Consider the following 25,569-nt stretch of genomic DNA (forward strand, 5'->3'; position numbering starts at 1 on the left):
TCACAAATGAATTTTAAGTAGAAGCTGATGATCATGCAATGTAGTAAGTCACACAACAACACATACAGTATGGCTGGATGGCAAGGATGAACATGAACTTGGTGCTATCCTACCTTTCTTTGTACTAAGCTTGCAGAACCTAATGTGCCGGGATGGACAGAGAAGTGCACTGTAAGGCCTACACACATGCTGCATTACATGCAAAATGGGTGGCTATGTATCCAGCACAGTAAGAGCCAAGAAAAACCTGATCCAGGCTTTAAGCCTAAAAGGGTATACTGAAAAAAATATCTGACTCTCTGAAGCTACCTGTAGTAGATGCTTCATAGATCTCTTTACTGACAATTGGATTATAAAGTTACTGAATTTGCTGAGAACCATCAGGACATGTCTGGTAAAGTCCAAATTATAACCTGACACCCGTTTTCGCCCAGACATAAAAGCTTGAAGAATTTGAAACCATTCTTTGGTTAAAAAACGAGGAAATTTTTATGTTTTGCATACCGTATCTATCCTCAGAGGCCCTGGTACGCTGTAGAGACCACTTCCTGTGTCCTCCAATGCTGCGATAATAAGTTTCTTCTTTTACGGGTGAAATATTTCCCTCACTACCTGACCGAGAACGACCACCTTCACTGTTACTGTCCACTGTAATTTCTATGGAGAAAAAGGGAAGTAGCTATTAAACATGCCCTTTGAGTTTGGAAGAGAGGACCTCGGAGACTGGTACCCATTACAACAATGGCTTCTCTTCCCAGTAGAGAGTTATAAATTTGCTGAAAAAAATATTGCCTGCCAAGCAAATATTTTATATATCTTAAGTTGGTAAAGGAGTATTTAATTTTTTAAGCTCCTAAGAACCTGAATATGTGAATATAGTGCAAAGCCAAAGCAACAGATTTCTATAAAGATTTTTCATGGAACAAAAAGTATAGCCCAAGTTCTTATCTTGATGATGTTACAGGAGAACACGTTACTATGTTCCTTTACAATGTTTTTTAGGTGAAACTTTTTATAGATAAAATTTACCAGTTGAAAATGACAAACATGTCACTTCTGGCTTTGTTTTATTAGGTTTCATAGAATAACATACAGACATGGAACTCTGCGACAACACACTTGGGCTTCAACAAACTTCTGGAATGACTCAAGAGGATGGAATGGCTATGTTGTGCCAAGTGATCAGTAGGACAATGTATTTTTTAAAATCCTGCCGAAAAAAACTGTAATGTATAAGTGATTATACACAATATTCCTTATTTAAGTTGATCATGGATGCCACTGAGCCCAAACGCAATGGAAGCAGCCATTGAATAGTTTAAACAAGTACTGTCGAAAATATAACTGTCTCTACATAAGATTTTGTGCCTTATCTAATTACGCGGTACAAAGTTAGATTAACATAATTTGCATTAATGTTCAGTCTGTAGTATGTCTATCTTTTATGTGAGATGAGCACTTCCAAGTTACACATGGCTTATACTATACTATATTATACTATATTTTCTTATCATTGTTAAATGGGCCATATCAGAAAATTCAACCAGACTTGTTCTTTAAGCTGCACAATCTGTATCTGCATCTTTAGGAGGGACAGATATTTCAGTATTACAGTGATCTACGCTTTAGTTTAAATGTAGATCTTTATGTACAGCTATTTGAATTTGGCACTGTTACAAAATCAAACGTTAAAATGTCATTTTGGGTCAATTTTTTAAACAAACGAATTGATAACATCCTGGCCAAGAAGCATATTCTATTACAAATGACGTGTGATACAAACTAAAGTTTGGTCATTCTAATTCCTCTAAATACTAATTTATTTAAACTAAACATGTGAATGAGTTTATGTTATATGAACTTGGAATGAAAATGGAGCCATGTAAATGTGTGGATGAACAACATTAAGTACAACATTAAGACATACACCATTGTTAATTTATCTGTCATTACTTAAATTAAGTGTAATAGTGGGTCATATTAAACACAATGTAAATTGTAAATACACAAAGAGTGATTTTATACTTATAATGGGTTAGACTAAATGACCTATGAATACACAGACAATTGATAGGATTTAGTTATGCATAAAAGGTATTAAAATGCAAAGAGAAATCTAATGCTAGTCACATACAGTGAAATAAAATATGATAATGGAAAATATAAAAACACTGATAAAAGCCTTCTCAGGATGTACTTCATAACAGCACTACCGTCAGCAGATTTGTACCTATGAAACTGGCTGACCTGCTGCATGTGCGCTTGGCAGTTGAAGGCACCATTGTTGGTCCCATGGTCATGTGTGTCTGTATTACCGAGATAAACGACGTTTTGATATATGCAATATGAACATGGGACCAACACAGATGCCTTCAACTGCCAAGCGCACATGCAGCAGGTCAGCCAGTTTCATAGGTACAAATCTGCTGACAGATGCCCTTTAAAGGGGTTTTATGGGACTTACATATTGATGAACTCTCCTACCAGCACTGCCACAGATCAGTTGTTTGAAGGGGTCATGACCTCTTCATAGTATACCAAGCAGAGTGCCGTACATTGTATAGAAACTATGCTTGGTATTGCAGCTCAATCTCATTCACTTGAATGGTGCTGGGCTGCAGAAAGACCATGTGACCAATGGACATGATGCCACAGGCCGAAGACTGCAGTGCTCACCTGAACCTCTTTGCACAGCTGTTTGGCAGCATCTCGAGAGTCAGAACTCCACTGATCTCATATTGTTGACCTATCCTGAAAAGGGTAGGATATTTAAAGGGGTTGTCTGACCTAGGAGCTGACAACCCCTATTGTTATAACTAGGGGGAAAATGGGGCAGTGGAGTGGGCACAGAGGACTGCAGGCAGATGAGTGTGTTGTTTTTTTAGAGGGGGGCACACAGTGTCTCAACAACTATGCTGGACAAGTCCTTTAAAATGACTAAAACACGACATGGCCTACAAGCATCAGGCTGTGGTGGTAATGGACACTATTTTCAAGACAAAAAGTATATTTGCCATGTGGACACAGTTTAGGTTTTTTCAAGAATACCCTGTTTGATGGGACAGTCCTGCAAATTATATCCATTTTCAGATCATTAATTTGTAGTCTACTACTGGAAATTTGGTCAAAAAGCTTATTATATTTTTTATTGTATTTAGGTTCTGAATAAGTAATGGACCCTAACTTGCAGATGATTTGTAAATTTTCCTAGCCCCAAAGTGTTTTTTAAAGATTAAAGGAAATGGTATATCTTTTGCAAACCTTTATGTACAGCTGTGCAAGCTGCAACTGTGGAAGAAACATACATTCCTTGGATGTCGGGGAAGCAAACAAATATAGACACCATGAGGGCAGCTGAGCACATGGAAAAGAGGAGTTCAATAGCAAAGGACATAATGCCACACCGTTACACTGTTGGGTTTTGTCCTCATCTTTTACCCCCACCTGCTGAAGGACCTAGGTTTCTCTCCTACTAATGGCCCTTAAGACGATTGTTTGGTTGCAAACAATGTTTTTTTTCCTAGAGAGGGGAAAACTGCATAAGTTCTTTATGCACTATAGCAATGTGGATGGCTCCAAACAGGGCTAACCCCTCTACTTCAAGGGCCAAACATGGTATACATGCTCTTGAAAGAGGGGGTTTCATAATGATGTCATCAGTCTGCTGTCACAAATGGCTCCTGTACATCTGTGGGGAATTTATCTGCCGTAATCTATTAATAACACAAGATTGCAGTCTGTGAGTAATGTATGGCCCATACTGCCTCTACTTGAGGTTGTTTTCCTGCAAACAGAGACACAGCTGATCACACAGGTAGAAGATCAGTTGTGTCTGATCACTGTCAGGCCAGCCCCTGCAGGACTGTAATGAGTGCTTTCCTTTATGGTAAAAAAAAAAAAGTGCTCAATGGTTAATACAGGAGCTTGTCACACAGTCCTAGCCTAAAACTGTGTGATAGGTGCCAATGGGTAACCAACCAATGAACACTTTCCTTTACTACACGAGAGAGTGCTTATTGGTTAATACAGATGCCTGTTATAGAATTAATAGTTATGTGTGTGTGGCGCTTTGCCCTGTATTAAGGGAAAGTGCTCACTGGTTACTAAGTGTGGCAGTAATGACCAATGACTGTGAAGAGCTCCAATTCAGCACTTGCCACCCACTCTGCCACCCACAGCCTCTTGCAAGGTTGTGTCTTAACCACGTCCTCACCTCACAAAGTCTAAGTTTTCTCCTGCCGTTTGGTCTACTTCCACGCCGCTCAGAAGCCCACTACCTTTTGTCTCTGCCCCTCTCAGAAACCAAGTCCCCTTGTGACCCCTGAGCCTACAAGAGAGCCTGGCTATCCAACCTATCCAAACTCACCATGGGAGCTACACAAACAATACCTGTAACCATCTGACAGCAGTTTTAACCAATTGGTGCTTTCCTCTGTAGTTAAGGAAAACTGTCATTTTCTGGCAGGAGTGGGATGGCCAACAGGGGAAGGTGCCAGAGGTTAAAACATGTATTATAACACAAAACCCCCTTAGACAACAGCGTACCCCTCATTATTAATAGTGCCATCCAGAGTAAAAAGAAAAAGTCAGCCACAGACCATACTACAGGTCTGTAAACTGTCAGCATTTTAAGCATCTAACATTTTTATTTTAGCCCCTTGAAGTACTGTACAGTAGCAGAACCTGACATTATGGTCTCGGGAACCAGAAAGTTGTGTACCCATGTACAGTAGTATTAACACAACTTCCTTGGCTTATGCGTGAATCCATTAAGCTTGCTGCTGTGTATTTCAGAACTGGAAAATTTCTAATAATAATAATATACTCTACAAGCAAAAGTTGACCAAATATATTGAAGAAATAGTGAGTGTATATATCTACCAATACAGATGAAGATTACTGCGCTTTTGGTAAATAAGGTAACAAAAATACATTATACATAAAGGAGCAGTCTATCCAACTAACCAATAGATGGGACCATTATAGGTCGAGGTCTTTGTTGCACCATGCTACCATGAGAAAACCTTCGTATGGGATGATCAGCTCTTTCGGTTCTTCCCAATGTAGAGTGATTGCCTAGAAGCTAAGCATAAACACAAAAAAAATTGTATTATCCACATTTTGGTGCTGAATATAACAATAGAAATGACAGCTTTAAGCAGAAGCTCTAGAGGCAACCAAACTACTTTTAACTGAAAGGTTAGCTGAATGATATCAGTATGTGACAACAATATGGAATGCTACTTGGATGGCATATATTTAACTAGAACTTTCCTGTAATGTGAAATATCATCACTAGAGTAACATAAATGGTATACACGCAATTGTGCTTTCTGGTCAATGCAACACACAAAAATGATTAAACAGACACAGTACACTGACTCAATGGAAATCAATCTTTCCAGTTTAATAGTTCAAGACAATATACAGCATTCTAGCATGCAGAACAGACATGATTTCACAGTACACCTTGAGCTAGACCAACCCAGATTAAAGGGGTTGGCCCATCTGAAACATACCATCAATGTCAGATAGGTGTGGGTCCTACCTCTGGAATCCATGCCTATCTCTAGAATGGGACCCCCAAAGTGAACTGACAGCAGCCTGGCATGTGCTTGGCTATTTCCGGCAGTCCCATAGCGGTGAATGGAGAGCATGCCGCATGTGATATGTCAGCAATGTCCCAGATGGGCCAACTGCTTTAAAATGGATTAAAAAGAGTCTTCACGTGTAAGTTATATTTTATTGTGTTTTTTTTGTTTGTTTTTGTCTTTTTTCTAACAAACTGCATACAAATTAACTGAAACGGTTGAGGTTTTGACTCATCCCCAAAGCTATTAATATTTTTACACAGGAATTTTACATATATGCATCAATCACACTTTAATGGCATTTCAATTGACAAAAAAAATGCTATAAGATGACTACAGAGATCTCTAACGACATTCGCTTACTCCAGATACATAGCTCTAAAGAGAAAATACTGTAATATTACCTCCACCACTCAATAGAATCCTTGACACATCTCTGCTATAGAACTGAATACCTATGGCATCTTTAGACACAATTCCACCCAAATGCTTTTTTTAAAGTTATTCTGTGAATCAAAATTATTGCGCCACTGCCAAGTTCACATTGTTAGTTTACAATGGCAAATAAAGGGCAGTCGTTGTAAAACATGGGGTTGCTGTACTGGTTTTTTTTTTTATTGGAACTAGTATATCATGCAATTAATTGGTAAGCACAAGTTCCATGTTTTTAGGGAGCTTGTACATGACTGAAACATGAACACACCAAAAATGATTATAATAATCCAGTCGCGTTGGTTACAATATCTTTGTGGGTTTTACCATTAAAGGGGTTGTGCAACAATATATTATGATGACCTCTCCTCAGGACAGATCATCAATATTGGATCGGCGGGGGTCCAACACCTGGTACCCGCACCAATCAGCTGTTTGAAGAGGAGGTGGTGCTCCACGTAAGCACTGATTCCTGTTCATTACACTATTCGTCGCCTCCAGTGGAGCAATTGTCAGAACTGTGAGGATGGAGAAAATATAACCGAATGAAAGCAGCATCAATATCCCTCAAGATCTCCACAGAAATGCACTTGCCGACCATCAGCCATAGATCCAAAACAGCCGTTCCAATTCAATAGTGTAACAATAAAGAAGTCGGCAGCATATACGCCATGATCTCTTAGTTTTTACACTATCCTAAGGATAGGTCATCAATATATAGTGCTACAAAACTCCTTTAACCCTTTCCTGGCAGCCATTTCTCACCTTCCTGACAGAGCCTATTTTTACAAATCTGACATGTGTCACTTTAAACGGTAATAACTTTAGAATGCTTCTACCGATCCAACCAATTCCGAGAATGTTTTCTCGTGACACATCGTTTTTCATTTTAATGGTAAACTTGAGTCAATATGTTTTATCTTTATTTATTAAAAAATCTGAAATTTACTGAAAATCTAGAAAAATTAACAATCTTCAGAATTTGAATTTCTCTGCATTTAAGATGGTGACACTTTATAAAATAATTATTACTTAACATTCATCATATGTCTACTTTATGTTGGCATCATTTTGCAAATGTAATAAAAATGTTTTTTATTATTTTCAAGAAAATTTCCAAAACCATCTTTTTTAAAGACTAATTCAGTTTTGAAGGCACTTTGAGTGGCTTACATATTAGAACTCACCCATAAATGACCCCATTTTAGAAACTACACCATTCAAATTATTCAAAAGTTATTTTACAAACTGTGTTAAAGGTGTTCCACAAGAACTAATGGAAAATTGAGGTGAAATTTCATTTTTTTTGCTTCAGATTTTCTATTTTAACCCCTTAAGGACACATGACGTACCGGTACGGCATGTTTCCCGAGTCCTTAAGGACACATGACGTACCGGTACGTCATGGCTTTAAAAAGCGATTGCGGTGCGGGGGTTAATCAGAACAGGATGACCGCTGAAATCCTTCAGCGGGCATCCTGTAACAATGCCGGGGGGGGGTCATTTGACCCCCCCGTATCGGCGATCGCAGAAAACCGCAGGTCAATTCAGACCTGCGGTTTGCTGCGTTTCCGGTCCATTCGGGTCTCCGGTGACCCGATGAACCGGAAAAAGACTGCGATCAGTGGCATGATTACACACCACCAATCGCAGTCCGAAGATTTGGAGAGGCGGAGCTGGCCGTGGTACTGAATGCTGCTGTCCAGGGTGCTGATTGGTGCAGGGGAGAGAGGCGCGAGATTCAAACTTCCTGCGCTCCTCTCTCCCCTCCTCTTCCTGTTCTGCACGAGCACCCTGCAGCACCGTCCAGCACCAGCTCCTGAGTCCCCCCTAATCATCATCCATCACCCTCCTGCACCCATTGCCCTCCAGGTAGGTTAGGGTCAGTGAGGGAGAGGCACCGTTAGGCAGGGATAGAAGGGAAAAGTTAGTTAGGAAAAAAAAATAAAAAAGCACTTTTATCTAAACTTTTTTTTGTTCCAGCTTTCAGACCCCAGACCCCAGTCCCCCCCTGCCATTTTTTGACACCTAACATCACAAAAAGTGTAATAGCGAGCGATCAAAATGTCATATGCACCCCCAATTAGTGCCAATAAAACCGCCATCTCATCACGCAAAAAATGAGCCCCTACATTAGATAGTCGCCCAACTAAAAAAAAATATTAATTTAGCTCCCAGGCTATGGAGATACTAAAATAATTTTTTTTTGTTCCTAAAATGATAATATAGTGTAAAATCTAGATAAATTCTAAAATGTAGACATATTAGGTATCGCCGCGTCCGTAAGAATCTGCCCTATAAAAATAACATTAGACCAAACCCCTCGGATGAACAGCGTTAAAAATATAAAATAAAAACGGTGCCAAAACACCCATTTTTGTTACCTTGCCTCAAAAAAGTGTAATATAGAGCAACCAAAAATCATATTTGCCCCTAAAATAGTCCCAAAACAACAACCACCTTATCCCGTAGTTTCCTGGATGGGGTCACTTTTATGGAGTTTCTACTCTAGGGGTGCATCAGGGGGCTTGAAAGGGTACATGGTGTAAATAAACCAGTCCAAAAACCATATGGCGTTCCCCTTCTTCTATGTCCTGCCGTTTAGCCAAATAGTAGTTTACGACCACATATGGGGTGTTTCTGCAAACTATAGAATCAGGGAAACTCACATTGAGTTTTGTTTGGCTGTTAACCCATTTTTTACAGTAATAAAGAAAGGGTTAAAATGGAAAATTTTCCAAAAAATAGAAATTCCAAAATTGTTTCTCCATCTGCCATTAACTCTTGTGGAACAACTAAAGGGTTAACAAAGTTTGTAAATCCAGTTTTGAATACCTTGAGGGGTGTACTTTCCTAGATGGAGTTGCATTTTTGGAATTTCTATTCTAGGGGTGCAAGGGGGGGCTTCAAATGGGACATGGTATAAACAAAACCAGTCCTGCAAAATCTGCCTTCCAAAACCCATATGGTGTTCCCCTCTTTCTATGTCCTCCCGTTTGGCCAAACAGTAGTTTACGACCACATATGGGGTGTTTTTGCAAACTACAGAATCAGGGCAACCCATATTGAGTTTTGTTTGGCTGTTAACCCTTACTTTATTGCTGGAAAAAATGGGTTAAAATGGAGAATTTCCCAAAAAATAGAAATTTCTAAATTGGTTCTCCATCTGCCATTAACTCTTGTGGAACACCTAAAGGGTTAACAAAGTTTGTAAACCCAGTTTTGAATACCTTGAGGGGTATACTTTCTTAGATGGAGTCACTTTTTTGAAAATTCTATTGTAGGGGTGCAAGGGGGGGGGGGCTTGAAATGGGACATGGTATAAACAAAACCTGCCTTGCAAAAACCATATGGCGTTCCCCTCCTTCTATGTCCTCCCGTTTGGCCAAACAGTAGTTAACGACCACATATGGGGTGTTTCTGCAAACTAAAGAATCAGGGCAACCCATATTGAGTTTTGTTTTGCAGTTAACCCTTGTTTTTTTCCTGGAAAAAATGGATTATATTTGAAAATTTTCCAAAAAATAAAAATTCTTACATTTTATGTCCATTTGCCATGAAGTCTTGTGGAAGACCTAAAGGGTTAACAAAGTTTGTAAAAACAGTTTTGAATACCTTGAGGGGTGTAGTTTCTAGAATGGGTCATTTTTGGATGGTTTTTATTATGTGAGCCTCACAAAGTGAAGAGCCTCACAAAGTGAAGATTTCTGAAAAATTTCTAAATTTGCTTCTAAACTTCTAAGCCTTGGAACATCCCCAAAAAATAAAATATCATTCCCAAAATGATGCAAACATGAAGTAGACATATGGGGAATGTAAAGTCATCACAATTTTTGGGGGTATTACTATGTATTACAGAAGTAGAGAAACTGATACTTTGAAATTTGAAAATTTTTAACTTTAATTAACTTTTTTGACCAAATTTTAGCAGTGTCATGAAGTACAATATGTGACGAATAAACAATCTCAGAACGGCCTGGGTAAGTCAAAGCGTTTTAAAGTTATCAGCACTTAAAGTGACACTGGTCAGATTTGCAAAAAATGGCCTGGTCCTTAAGGTGAAATAGGGCTGTGTCCTTAAGGGGTTAATCCATTTGTTCCTGTAACAAAGCAAGGGTTGTAAACTGTTGTATGGGCACAACTCAGGGCTTAGAAGGGAAGGAGCACCATATAGTTTTTGCTAGAATAGTTTTTGGGTGCCATGTCACAATTGAAGAGACCCTGGGAAACCCCAATGGTGGAAAGTCCCAAGAAGGAATTTATTGGGTTTACTGAGCTCTTTGACCCCATAGGTGTTTCATAGAATTTGCTTTGCAATGTTGCTTTAGCCCCAATAGTTTTCAGGTGCCATGTCACATTTGAACACAAACTGAGGTAGTCCTACAGTGGAACCCCCCAAAAAGTGACCCCATTTTAGAATTTATTGAAGTGTGTTGTGAGTGCTTAGACCCCACATCATTTCATCAACACCCCATATGTGTTTGTAAACTGCTGTTTAGGCATATTGCAAGGTTTAGAAAAGAAAGAGCACCATGTTCATTTGAGGCCTAATTTGGAGATTTTTACAACACTAGCCGACAACTGTAGAGGCTCTAAGGTGAAATTAAAAAAAGGACCCCATCCCTTAAGAAGAGACCCAATTTTAGAAACCACACCCTCACAAAATTTACTAAGGTGTGTAATGACTATTTTGACCTAACATGTGTTTTGCAAAAACTAATTCACAGCAAATGTTGCAAAGTAAAAATCACACTTTTTACAAAGATATGCCATTTCAGTGCCGATATGTTCAGCCCAGCGTATGCCAGTGTGAAAATCAAGCCCTATTATTATGCCATGCTTTCTGGTTTTATAAACACATGTGGTGCTAATCTTTTGTCTGGACATACAACAGGGCTCTGGAGAAATAATAAATGGAGTCCCAGAGAAATGACCCCATTTTGGAGTGAGCATATCGACGCCATAGATATTTAGCAGAGATGAATGCAAAGTGAAAATTTCAAGTTTTCCACAGTTATTGCATTTCAGTGCTGAATATATTGTGTCCAGCTGGTGCCATGTAATACACACCGCATCCTTTAACTTGTTAGTCAGGCTCTAAAAGGTACTGAAATGCTTTAAATGTGGATGTAAACTGCTGTATGGTATGCTGCAGGGTTCGCGACAGACCATCTTTTGGCTTTTGCAGCACAGATTTTGATGGATTGGTTTACGGGCATCATGTTGCTTCTGAACAATAAATGGCTTTTCTGGCATTATTTTATTATGGTGTTCACCTGATAGGGTAGATCATATGATATTTTTATAGAGCCAGACCCAGTGATACCAAATTTGTTTATTTTTGTTCAGTCTTACACAATAAAGGCATTTTTGAAAATTAAAAAATAATGTTTTTATGTCACAAGTTTCTAAGAGCCATGTTTTTAAATTTTTTGGGGTGATTGTCTTGTGTAAGAGCTCATTTTTTGCAGGGTAAGATGACATTTTTATTGGTACCATTTTGAGGTAGATATGACTTTTTGATTGATTGATATTATGCTTTCTGTGAGCTGATGTGACCAAAAAAGGGCATCGTTTTTATTTTGGCGTTCACCTGATGGGATAGGTCATGTAATATTTTTTTATAAATCAGGTTATTACAGATGCAGTAATGCCAAATATGTCTATTTTTTATTTTTGTTCAGATTGACACAATAAAAACATTTTTGAAAAAATTAATGACTTGGTATTTTCACTTTCATTTTTACTTTTTTTATGGCGTTCACCTGACAGGGCAGATTATGTGATATTTTTATAGATCTAGTCATTATGAACTTGATACCTGCTATGTCTATTTTTTTATAATTGTAAATGGCTTAGTAAGGAGAAAGGGTATTTTTTTCCCTTGAAACTTGTATTTTTTTATTTTCAGAAAACACTTTTTAACTTTTTATTTTTATCCTCCTATCGGACTTCAAACTTTCAGGGTCTGATCCCTGTTTCAATGTAGTACAATACATTTTGTATTGTACTGTATTGAAATTGTCAGTATTACACTGACAGTTGCCTTTTAGACTTCCAGGGGCGATGGCAACCATTGGTACCCAGTCATCGCAGCGCAAGGAGCTGATGGGTTCAGAGAAGTAGCCCCCTCCCTCTGCAAACTCCATACATGCATCAGTCTCAGGGTTTAATCTCCTGGGATCGGGGGTGTGGGGGGTGAAGTTAATCTGCTGTTTGTCAATAATAGTACATATAAGGCTGTCAGTCACTTCCTGCTGCGTCATACATGTACAGTGGATTTCGGAAAGGGGTTAAAGGGGTTCTCTGCATTGGACAATGACTTGTAAGGCTATGTTTTCTGAATCCACCATATGACGAAATGAACAGTGCCTAATGGACCCATGGACTAAAACGAGTTCTGTTGGGTTTCTGTCAAGGAGCCAAGCATTTTACTGGAGCAGTATGCTGCAGTATTTCGTCTGGATTTTTTCATAACATAATCTGCACCAGATGTATACAGTTTCCAATGCAGATGTTTTTAAACTTAACATCATATTTAATATTTCATCATTAAAGATACATTTTTGGCAGAAAAGGTTTCAAATTACCTACTGGTAGTCAACTCTTTTTTGCTAGCAAAGAAACTGCCGCACTTCCTCTTGCAATAAAAGCTACTGTAGCTCAACTTCATTCCAAACATTTTTAATGTTTCAACTAGAGTTGTCAAAATACCAAAATTTGGTTTCGGTTTTGATACCAAGAAAAAGTATTGCGATCCACGATACCACACCCAAAAAAACCCCACAAAAAATACCCACACATTAACCTTTTGTTTCCGACTCAATATGATTACGGTGATACCAAACTTGTATAGTTTTTATTTGTTTTATTACTTTTAAAAAAAATTAACTTTTTAAAACTAAATCTAAATTTTCTTTTCATCGCCATTTTCTGACAATTATAACTTTTTTTATTTTCACTCTACAGAGCTGTATGAGGGTTTGTTTTTTTGGGTGAAAAACTAGTTTTTATTGGTACCATTTTGGGGGTACATAAAACTTTTTGATCACTGTTATTCAACTTTTTGGGGGGTACAAGGAGACCAAAAAATTGTGTTTTATTGTTTTTTTATGTTACAGCGTTCACCACACAGGAACATTTTTTTAAATATTTTAATAGTTCTGACATTTTTGGAAGCAACAATACCTGATATGTTTATTTTTTTTAATTGTATATATTTTTAGATATAAAATTGGGAAGGTTAGTGATTTAAACTTTTAATAATTATATTTTTTTACTTAATAACTTTTAGCCATCTTAGAGGGCTAGAACCTGGGATCTTTTGATCCCTTCTCCAACTCACCATAATACAGACCTAGCATGATGAATGGGATTCTGAAGCGCTCCCTGGTTAGCGGTGCCTCGTGCACATAGTAATATAGCAGGCAGATTACTTTGAAAGCCCTGTCATTGTAACTGATCAGAGCCCCGCAATTTCACTGCATGGGTAACAATTTGAAGGCAGCATCTGTCTGCCCAACTTCACAGATGCCACGATCACTGTTCAACGTGAAATCTGTGGGGTTAATTGACCAGTTTCGGTGTGATCACTGTTTCCCGTCATTGTGGCTGGGTGTCTGCTGTATTATACAGCCGGCACCAGCCACTTATGGAGCAGGCTTAGTGCGGTACAATTCCCTACGCATAATGCGGTGCAAGCCATTACCACTTAAAGGGTTAATGGGAGGCATATAGTGTTAATAATGTTAAACTACCATGTGCCTTGTATTAATAGCAAGTGACACCATGATTAACCACATTTAATATTTGGGGTACATGATGGGAGTCGCTAATAATGTGAGGCACATGGAGGTACTAAAGCAATAAGATCATGGGCCTCACATTAATACATGCACACAGAATAAGGGCTCATTCACACGGCCGTAGGTGGGCCGTTTCGTGCATTAGGGACCGCAATTTGCGGTCTCCAATGCACGGGCAACCTCTGTAAGGCCGCGGGGATGAATCCAGATCCATTTAACTTGAATGGGTCTGCATTTGTCCGTTCCGCAAAAAGATAGAGCAAGTTCTATCTTTTTTGCAGAACGGAAGTACGGAACAGAACCCCATGGAAGCACTCTGTAGTGCTTCCATAGTGTTCCGTTCCGTGATTCCGTTCCGCATCTCTGGATTTGCAGACCCATTGAAGTGAATGGGTCGGCATCCGTGATGCAGAATGCACACGGATCGGTGCCGGTGTATTGCGGATCCGCAAATACGGTCTGCAATACGGCAACAGGCAGCAAACATTCGTGTGCATGAGCCCTAAAGCACATACCTATAAAACTGCAGGAAACCTCCTGCAGCAAGATCTTCCTGGATGCTGATAAATTAAAGGACCTTTAATGCCTATTTTTGCAAATCTGACACGTCATTTAATGTGGTAATAGCTTTAGAATGCTTTTACTAATCCAAGAGATTCTGAGAATGTTTTCTTGTGACACAATGTATTTTATGTTAAAGGTAAATTTGACTCAATATCTTTTACCTTTATTTATTTAAAAAAATCCCAAATTGACAGAAAATCTGGAAAAATTCATAATTTTCAAAATTTGAATTTATTTGCTTTTAAGACGGATAGTGATACTGTACATCATAAAGTAGTTATTAATTAACATTCTTCATATGTCTACTTTATGTTTGCATCATTTTGTGAATGTCATTTTATTTTTTTAGGATATTAGAAGGCTCAGATTTTTAAGTTTAATTTTAATTTTTAAGGAAATTTCCAAAATCCACTTTTTTAAGGACCAATTTAGTTTTGATGTGACATTGTGGGGCCTACATAGTAGAAACCACCTATAAATGACTCCATTTTAGAAACTACACACCTCAAGTTATTCAAAACTCATTTTACAAATGTTAACCCGTTAGGGTCCATTCACATGTCCGCAAAACGGGTCCGCATCCATTCCGCACCATGTGCTGTCCCGGTGTCCGTGTTTTGCGGATCTGCGATTTGCGGACCGCAAAACAGTTGCGGACGTGTGAATGAACGCTTACATGTTTCACAAGAATTAAAGGAAAATTGAGGTGAAATTTAAATTTTTTTTTTTCTGTAAGGCAGAAAAGGTTAACAGCCAAACAAACCTCAATATATATTATACTGATTCTGCAGTCTACAGAGACACCCCATGTGTGGTCATAAACTGCTGTATGGGCACACTTCAGGGCTTAGAAGGGAAGGAGAGCCATATGGTTTTTGGAGGGCAGATTTTGGTGGAATGGTTTACGGTCGCCATGTTGCTATTGATCAGCCTCTGGAGACCAGTACAGCCATTCTCTGACAACCATACATTTTTGGGCACATTTATTAAGACCAGCGTTTTAAACGTCGGTTTTAATAAATTCCTATGGTCGGGCGGATCCTCCACCAGTTCTAAAAGTAAGACAGCTTCCTAGCTGTCTTACATTTAGACTTTAGAAAATGGTAAATGAGAGGGGCCTACCGGTCCACCCATGACATCCACTTATGTAGACCTGGCATAAGCAGGGAGAAGTCAAAGATTGTGGCTCAACTAGCTGTTGCACCACAATCTGCGCCTGAAATACGTCTAATATAGGCGTATTTAAGCTTGATAAATAAACCCACCAAATTTTTCTTTCAGCTGAGCTTTATAATTGGTTCTATTTTGGGGTACATACAGCTTTTTGATCTCTATTTATTTAGCTCTTTATGGAGCAGGATAAAGAAAAGGCGACAACTCTGCCATTGCTTTTTGGGATTTGTTATTGCAGCAAACACCAACTTTATATATATATTTTTTTTTACGTTTTTACTTTACACAAAGTATTTTTGAAAAGCAGAATCCTGTTTTTGTGTAACCATTTTCTGAGAGCCATATTGTTTTTTATTTTTCTGACCATCATTTTGTGTGGGGGCTTACTTTTTCCGGGAAGAGGGGACATTTTCAGTGGTACCATTGTGGGGTACATTGCAGTTTTTAATTGCTTGCTACTACACTTTCTACTATACTACAGGATGCCGGTGTATACAGCCCTGCCGCTGATCCGGCGGATGCAGCTCTTGCACCCGCCCAACCAGCTAGCCGTGCCTGTACAGCGTCTGTCGGGAAATTACTTCGGGAAGGGGTTAACTTATCAGGATCCAGCACCGCGAGGACAGTGGTTAGTTTCCCTCTCCCCTGCCCTCCTATTCTCCCCTTCCTTCTCTCCCTGACACTCCCCCATCGGGCCACTGTTATTTCATTGCTGTCAGTGGCCGGCGGGTCACAGCGAGGTGGGAGGGTTGCTCTCCCTCCTTCTCCACTGTGCAGCCACTTATAAGCACAAGGCGAATGCTGCATTTTGCAATAGCACAGCTAAGTATCGAAAAAATGCCAAACCTGGTATGGTATCAAGTCGGGTATCAGAGTATCGAAAAAGTATCCAGATTCCTGGTGCAACCCTAGTTTCAACTTATGTCTTATGAGTATTTTTCAAGTCATGATTCAAAATGTTGCAGTGTTTGGTAAATGTAGAGCTGACCTAGCTTTCATTGAGGGATGGAGTGCTGCATGCTTTACTACTTAAGCGGATGTAGGGCTTTAAGGGCTGAAGCCAGACACTGTGTGAACCACCAGACGTCTGTTCAGAGAAATGTGCTCCATATTGCTAAAGAATTTATGTTTTGATGCTTATCTCCCTATGAGCCAGCAACATTTTTGACAATTGTACCCTTAGATTTAAAGTCTGTTATTAACCCCTTCACTCCACTATGTAATTCATCCGAATCAATAGGAATATTCACTTTCTGCTAGACTTCTGCAGGTCGTTGATTATTACAAAGCCTACTAAATCAACGATGGGTCACTTGACCAACTCTGGTTTACACTACAGTATTGGAGATGTCTATTCCAGGCAACAAATCACTTTGAAATTACTTCCTATGTAACCAACTTTAATAACTTATAAACCAGTTCTTTTGAGGTCTGACCGTGTTTTAAGCCCTTAAGGACTTGGCCATTTTTTGCAAATCTGACCAGTGTCACTTTAAGTGCTGATAACTTTAAAACGCATTGACTTATCCAGGCCGTTCTGAGATTGTTTTTTCGTAACATATTGTACTTCATGACACTGCTAAAATTGGGTCAAAAAAGTAAATTTTTTTGCATAAAAAATACCATATTTACCAAAAAATTTAAAAAAATTTGCAAATTTTAAAGTTTCAGTTTCTCTACTTCTGTAATGCATAGTAATACCCCCCAAAATTGTGATGACTTTACATTCCCCATATGTCTACTTCATGTTTGTAGCATTTTGGGAATGATATTTTATTTTTTGGGATGTTACAAGGCTTAGAATTTAGAAGCAAATCTTGAAATTTTTCAGAAATTTACAAAAACCCAATTTTTAGGGAACACTACAGGTCTGAAGTCACTTTGCGAGGCTTACATAATAGAAACCGCCCAAAAATGACCCCATTCTATAAACTACACCCCTCAAGATATTCAAAACTGATTTTACAAACTTCGTTAACCCTTTAGGTGTTGCACAAGAGTTATTGGCAAATGGGGGTTAGATTTGAGAATTTCATTATTTTGCCTAATTTTCCATTTTAACCCATTTTTTCCACTAACAAAGCAAGGGTTAACAGCCAAACAAGACTGTATCTTTATTGCTCTGACTCTGCCATTTACAGAAACACCCCATATGTGGCCGTAAACTACTGTACGGGCACACAGTAGGGCGTAGAGGGAAAGGTGCGCCGTATGGTTTTTGGAAGCCCGATTTTACTGGACTGGTTTTTTGACACCATGTCCCATTTGAAGCCCCCCTGATGCACCCCTAGAGTAGAAACTCCATAAAAATGACCCCATCTAAGAAACTACACCCCTCAAGGTATTCAAAACTGATTTTACAAACTTTGTTAACCCTTTAGGTGTTGCACAAGATTTAATGGAAAATAGAGATACAATTTAAAAATGTCACTTTTTTGGCAGATTTTCCATTTTAATATTTTTTTTCCAGTTACAAAGCAAGGGTTAACAGCCAAACAAAACTCATTATTTATGGCCCTGATTCTGTAGTTTACAGAAACACCCCATATGTGGTCGTAAACCGCTGTACGGGCACACGGCAGGGCGCAGAAGGAAAAGAATGCCATACGGTTTTTGGAAGGCAGATTTTGCTGGACTGTTTTTTTTGACACCATGTCCCATTTGAAGCCCCCCTGATGCACCCCTAGAGTAGAAACTCCAAAAAAGTGACCCCATTTTAGAAACTACGGGATAGGGTGGCAGTTTTGTTGGTACTAGTTTAGGGTACATATGATTTTTGGTTGCTTTATATTACACTTTTTTGTGCGTTTTTTTTTGTTATTTACAACATTCATCTGACAGGTTAGATCATGTGGTAATTTTATAGAGCAGGTTGTCACAGACGCGGCGATACCTAATATGTATACAATTTTTTTTATTTATGTAAGTTTTACACAATGATTTCATTTTTAAAACAAAAAAAAAGTTTTAGTGTCTCCATAGTCTAAGAGCCATAGTTTTTTCAGTTTTTGGGCGATTATCTTAAGTAGGGTCTCATTTTTTGCGGGATGAGATGACAGTTTGGCACTATTTTGGGGTGCATATGACTTTTTGATCGCTTGCTATTACACTTTTTGTGACGTAATATTTTTATTTTTTTACGGTGGTCACCTGAGGGGTTAGGTCATGTGATATTTTCATAGAGCCGGTCGATACGGACGCGGCAATACCTAATATGTATACTTTTTTTTATTTATTTAAGTTTTACACAATGATTTCATTTTTGAAACAAAATAAATCATGTTTTAGTGTTTCCATAGTCTAAGAGCCATAGTTTTTTCAGTTTTTGGGCGATCATCTTGGGTAGGGTATGATTTTTGCGGGATGAGATGACGGTTTGATTGGTACTATTCTGGCGTACATGCGACTTTTTTGATCACTTTTATTACCTTTTTTGGGAAGTAAGGTGGGCAAAATTTCAGTTTCCTAATAGTTTTTATTTTTTTATTTTTATGCCGTTCACCATGCGGGGAAAGTAACATGACCGTTTTATAGATCAGGTCGTTACGGACGCGGAAATACCAAACATGTGTAGGGAATTTTATTTTTTTCATTTTTAATCAGTGATAAATGTGTTTTTTGATTTTTACTTTTTTTTTTTAAATTTTTACCCAGACCCACTTGGTTCTTGAAGATCCAATGGGTCTGATGTCTGTATAATACAGTAAAAAATTTCAAAGACCCTTTAGACCCAGGAAAATCTAATTATATAATTCAAATAGTCTAGTTGCCTAGACTAGTAAGCTCCCGTTTCTGGTCAACTTAAAACATAACGTTTATTTATTTTCTTTGGTTAAAAATATAACATAAAACGGGAGAACAAAGGAAAACTTTAAAATCCTAGGTATAGCAGGGTTCCGGGGCAGAGCTAAGGGTTCAAATCACCCATATATTCTGCCTCCCTAACATACATCCATCAACCTTTTACCTAATATTCTAGCGATATGTTTTTTTCTTGATGGAATTTTATGTTTAGAGGTCACTTGGTCAGTCGTTTCTAATCATTATTTTCATCTTTAACTATCTTAGACACGACTCTCCACCATTTGTGGTCGCGGTTCAGAGGGGTCTGCAGATACTCCTCTCCGCGACGGGATCCCTGGCTAACTTAATCTAAAATTTCAAGGCTAGAGCTCCCCCAACATGTTTCACTGACCGTGGCTTCATCAGGGGAAAGGAGCTACTATCAACAAGAATGCTTTGCGACAGTGTTCTTTTAACCTCTATGGGTGGGTCATTGAATGTATTGCAGCCAATCGCTGCTAAAGCATCTCGATTGATGGTCTAGTGGCCCAATCTAGGCATTGGTTGCTGTGTTTTCGTCATATCATCGCGTCCAGTACGCGGAATTACGGACTGCGCATGCGCAAGAACTTTTCAATTGATAATCGAGAAGACAGTGTTACTGAGCATGCGCCTACACTTAGAAATTCAACCTTGGTTTTCGTCGTGCAGTCGCTTCTTGCGTCCATACCTGTGTATTGCGCATGCGCATGAACTTGTAGTTCAGTGGTCAAAAATAACATTAATGTGCATGCGCCCATACTTAGATGTTTCAAATCGCTTTTTATGTATAACTATATTTCCGAGATTACATTTACGCATGCGCCAGAACTTTTGGTTTGATAATCAAAGGCATGATGTTACTGAGCATGCGTCGGAACTTATAGTTTTTAAATTAATGGTCGCAGATACAGCATTACTGAGCATGCGTCTATACTTAGGTTTTTGGGCCTTTTTTATATTTTCGCATCTTGCTTTTTTAGAGACCTATATACTGCGCTTGCGCAGGAACTTATAATTTATAGAGCTCCCTCTTACTGTTAACTTTTTCCATACAGCGGTCCGTACGGACCGCGGTATGGAAAGGGTTAAACGGCTGTCATCGCATCACCGATGTCAGCCGTTTATACCAGGGTGTCAGCAATGTGATGGCACCCTGGTATACCCACTGTACACCAACGAATTTTCAAGAGGAGGCGGGCGGGGGATCGCGATCCCGCCTGCCGCACCGCCCGCCTCCCGCACCGCCCCCACCGCCCACAACTCCCCCCCCCCCCTGCACCACCCGCCGGCAAAAAATCATGCAGGGGTGCAGGGGGGGGTGTAAAATCTATATTTTAGGGACACTAAAGTTTCTGATCTGACCGCGGGGATCAGAAACTGCAGAAAGCGCAGCAAACCGCAGATCTGAATTGACCTGCGGTTTTCTGCGATCGCCGATACGGGGGGGTCAAATGACCCCCCCCTGCGAATGATTTCAGCCGGCATCCCGTTGCGATTAACCCCCGCAGCGCCGGAATCCCGTTTTAAAGTTAGGACGTACCGGTACGCCCTAAGTCCTTAAGGACTCGGGAAATAGGGCGTACTGGTACGCCCTGCGTCCTTAAGGGGTTAATCTCTCTGCCCTACAAAGAACACAAAAAGATGTGGTATTATTTTCACTAACTTCATTGGCTTCAAAATAACCAAGAGCTAACAAGAGCACCATGACACTCAAATCTAGAAAAAAATAATTCCTCTCCAGATGTACAGGTGACCTGGTACTTTACTTTTTACTAATCTGTCTTGGCACTTTGCTAAAAATATATGAGAGATTTAGGGTCATATATATCCACCAATGGTTAAGATGCCAGAGATAAATCCCTCAGAATGGAGGATTTGACTGATATTATCCTGTAAAGACTTTCATGCCATAAAAGAAGGGTTTGAAGAAAGTGAAATACCTACAGTAAGTGCTAATATCTTCCTTGTAATATCATAATATCTTCATCTTTTAGTTTTTGTCCTTCTAACTCTCATTACAAAGTTTTGCTATGAACTTGTTTCTCTTATTTTAATGTACTTATTATATTTTACAATGCACCTCCTATTTGTATATGTATTTGTCAATTTATTTAACCTAAAACCGTCTAGAGAATTCATCGTGCATATTGAAGAAAATGTATTGTTTTTGGCTTTGTGGCAATATAATTATATGACAGCAAATTGAGACTGACTTTAATAGGATAGTATACAAGAGGTACTATTAAGTCAAATGGGAAATCACAACTTAGACTAGGTTCACACCAGAGCTAGTAATTTCCATGGTTCTGCCCTGTTATAGGATCAGAACAGCTAAATTAATGGAAGTGCTGCATTTGCACATAACTAAAGGCCTCACAGATCCTCCCATCAACTATAATTGGGTCCATTTATCTTCTATTCAGGATGCCACTTTTTTACACAACCAAAAAAACTTGAATACAGGATTTCTTTGTCCACTCTTTGACAGTATCGGCTACAGAACAGGTCATGGCAGCCAGAAAGAGAAGTAATTTGTAGAAGTAATGCTTCTACAGGAGAATACCTCCATAGCAGACACTCTCCAGATGGGGCACATAGAGGTACAATAACTTCTATGTGTGCCAGATTATATGGGTAGCCATGTGCATGTGTGCACTTAAGCTCACGTAATAACCATATTTTCTTTAAATAAAACAGATGAGTATATGAGTATATCCCCAGCCCACTACTCCACTACTCTTAAGTATAGATGATCTTCAATATATATATATATATATATATATATATATATATACTTCTTTTTTTTTTTTTCTTAACTTGCCTTTGTTGAAAAAATATATGGAAAAGAAAATGGGCACACACTCGTATAAATTATATACAGATAAAGACAGACACCTGAACGCTGAATTGTCTAGTGAGACAATACGAGAAAATGTAAAGTAGGCTTCAATTTGCATTTAAAGGTTCTAAAAAGTATCCTTCAGCTAACCCTTAATTAAAATTAAGTTTCAGTTGTCAACTAAAATAAATTTGAAATAAAGTTTAGCAAATATATATTTCTCTTAAATAAACAGACAAACAGAATAACAGCAATTTCTTGCAACTACAAGCAAACAAAAAGGACAGTTTGGCCCAGAGCCTGTGAAGCATTGCTGATTAACAGATCTAAGACAGAACATATTACAAGCGATCAGCAAACAGATCCCAGATGGAAGCCCATAATAAAATAGGAATTCAAATAAAATAAATGTACAAATGAAAAAATGATTTTGCAAGCAACTGGCGAAAGGAGCTTTTTATTTAACACACCGGAGAGTCTTCTGTGTCTCTGTGCGTAGGCCTGAGATCTGTCGTGCTACAGTTTTTCTGATACACATCTGATTTCCGACATGGGTTGTCACTGTTATTTAAATTCCTGACACATGGCAGCGGTTTGAGGTTTTCATTTTGCCACTTGGACCCGTCTGTGTTATCTACAAAGCCTGAACTGATATCACCAAAATCCTCCTCCACGCTGCTTTGCCTGGTGAGGGTTTTCCTGCGCATCAACATTTGCTTTGTGTCTCTAGGACATACAGGGTTTTCTTGCAGCTCCTGTGTGGTATTTCTAGCAATAGTGTTGCAGCCTTTTCTGTAATGAAAACGTGCTTCCTCTTCTTCACTTCCACAATCCAAGCCGCTGTCTGGGCTCCTGGAGAGAGTTCCAAGCTTGCTCCCTTCACATGTAAAATCATCTGAGCATGGAGGAGCCCCATTAAACCTATTATTTGAGTACTGCCATGGACTCTGATGTCTCCCATCTGGACAACTAGCCCTTGAAACTCTATTAGTTCTACCTATGGTTCCTCTTGCTCTATAAACCATGCCTATAGAGTTCCCTCTGTGCAAGACCTCTGAATGTTCTCCGCTTTCTTCCTCTGCCACTTCAGGAATACTGAACAGTTTTTTAAAGTGGGGATGTTGAGGGGAATATTCCAGCTGCTCCTTTACAGAAGGCTCTGTGGCACTAGTCTTAGAGCACTCCAAAAGATAATACATAATAGAACAAAAGAGAATGGACCGACGGCAATGAATTGAAAATGACAGTATCAATAAACACATGAAAAACACAAAAAAATGGAAAAAGAAGTAGAGGAAGAGAAAGAAGAAAATAAAGACAGAGTTAGTTTTAGAGGCAATGGAAAACATAAGGCATGCAAGTTTACTCTGTGAAGGAAAAGTTCATGCTCTGAATGGGAATCTGTGAAAATAAAGACATGATTAGGAGCTTGGCTGGTGTCAGAGAACATAAGATCAGTACAAACAATGAGAGCTTGGCATATCAATGCTATAGTAAGAATAGGACCATGCAAGGGTAGATGCTGCACACAGACAGCCATTGTGACGCTTGGATGCAGCACACATTGGATGAGAACTGTTAGCTCCTAAAGCTAGTCAGGATGCTGTCAATATTAGTGCTAGAAACAAAACTTCACCTGTACAGCAAGAATTAGGCAAGGCCACCTGTCAAGCACTTTCCAGTTACATGTCTTTTTGGGTGCATTTTTGTTCATTTGGTGCATTCCAAAAGGTAAAGAAATAATATAGAATAAAATGAACAAATCTTCTGTCCTGGTAAAACCAGGGAATCCTGCTACTGGCAAAGTAGTTTTATGTCTCAAATAAAATGACTATTAGACAACATACATTCAACTATTACTGTATAAACGCGGTGTATATAATATATATGATTACATATAATAATATATAACATATATTATTGAATAGAAGTGGTGTATAAAAAAGTCTATTTTGTACCACACCTCACTTTACCTGGAACTTCATAAATCGTTCACAACTTGAGTAAGACTGGCCCGGCGTTAAAAAATAATAACTGGTACATACATCAGCATAGTGTACATATTTTGAGTGTTGATGTGCCTTCATGTACTTACTCCATTATTCTGTCATGAACAACATCACCACTGTTTACTTGTGTATCTGGTACTAGATGCTTCCTAACATGGTCCACATGGTGGAGCTCCTGCTTATCTTATTTGCGCTGAATTCAAAATTCTGTTACAGTAGAACATACATTACCCAAAAGTGTTGGTTCTTCATCCATGCTATTAATTGGATTTTACACATAATACACTAGCTGTATTAACACTGTCAGCTTCACAAAAGACTGAAATTAATGATTTCTTTAAAGATTTCTTTGTTTCTAGTATGGGGTTTGTACCAACTTTTCATATGTGTGAAAAAATATGGATGGGCACTCGTATATGGAGAAATAGGACACAATTTATTCATAAAACTTATAATAAAATCACAATGAAATCACAAAATATTAAAACAACAATATAATAAAAGACACTGGGATAAAACACAATTGAAGAGATTGATGGGTATGCCGTTTGGGCAGAGGCTGATAATTCCGAAAAATCCTCACTGTAGGTTCCCCAACACGGATCCGTTGGATCCTAAAAATTTGGTTTGGGGAGAGGATAAATGGCGTAATCAGCCTCTGCTTACTTCGGTAATATTTCTCCTACAAATTTCATATAATAATTATCGCACCAATCTTTAAAAGCACACCTTTTTTGGTGATATAATCGGTCCTATACTTGAGTAAAAAGCACACACGTGCTTAAATGCCGCTGAATGTCCTGTATCAATACAACATGTATCCGAGGATTAATATACAGGTAGCGCTCCACATATGTAATATTTCCTCTGCGTTACAAAATGTATCCGGTCTCTTTTATATTCACAGTATACTGTTGCAATTCATCAAAGTTTGATTGCTGACTAAAGAAATCTTTAGTATATGACTAGGTATAGTTCGTTACTTCCCCTTCTAATATCTTGATGCGATGCCTCATAAATTTTTTACCCACTTATGTGGGCTTACCTTTGCCTGTATTCTTGACTTGCTGGGACTTGCGAATGGATTTTTGCTCCGTACTGTGTGCCGGCGTCCCAGCAAAGGAGATAGTAGCGTCCCACGTGTCTCTCACAGCTGATTCCAAGATCCACCCTGGTGTGTGGATCACGTACTCACGATTTCAGGCGCTGGTAGATGACGTCTTGAGGTCTTTTCTTATAGAGTGGGGAGATTCCTTTTTCCTTTATAGTGCACTTGTGTCCATAAAAAGCGGGGTATTTGTCCAAAGTTCTATGCCAGACGCGTTTCGGGG

The 25,569-nt window shown here is 38.8% G+C and overlaps 1 protein-coding gene across 14 annotated transcripts in view; it reads right to left on the reverse strand.

Annotated features, from left to right (window-relative positions):
* The window catches only part of RIMBP2 (RIMS binding protein 2), a 573,825-nt gene that overhangs the window by 79,057 nt on the left and 469,199 nt on the right, over positions 1-25,569 (reverse strand). For 7 of the 14 annotated variants that reach the window (XR_005776163.1, XM_040416241.1, XM_040416244.1 and 4 more), the window contains 2 exons: positions 4,966-5,083; positions 505-657 (listed from right to left, as the gene is read on the reverse strand). Coding sequence is in view for 13 of the 14 variants with exons in the window: in XM_040416241.1 (XP_040272175.1) it covers positions 505-657; positions 4,966-5,083 (271 nt within the window). In the remaining variant the exon portion in view is untranslated. Of the gene's footprint in view, positions 1-504; positions 658-4,965; positions 5,084-22,699; positions 23,411-25,569 lie in introns of all 14 variants that reach the window. The other 7 variants (XM_040416249.1, XM_040416247.1, XM_040416246.1 and 4 more) reach the window with 2 other exon arrangements.

This window comes from Bufo bufo, chromosome 2 (genome assembly GCF_905171765.1).
Source record: "Bufo bufo chromosome 2, aBufBuf1.1, whole genome shotgun sequence".
In the NCBI taxonomy this organism is placed as follows: domain Eukaryota; kingdom Metazoa; phylum Chordata; class Amphibia; order Anura; family Bufonidae; genus Bufo; species Bufo bufo.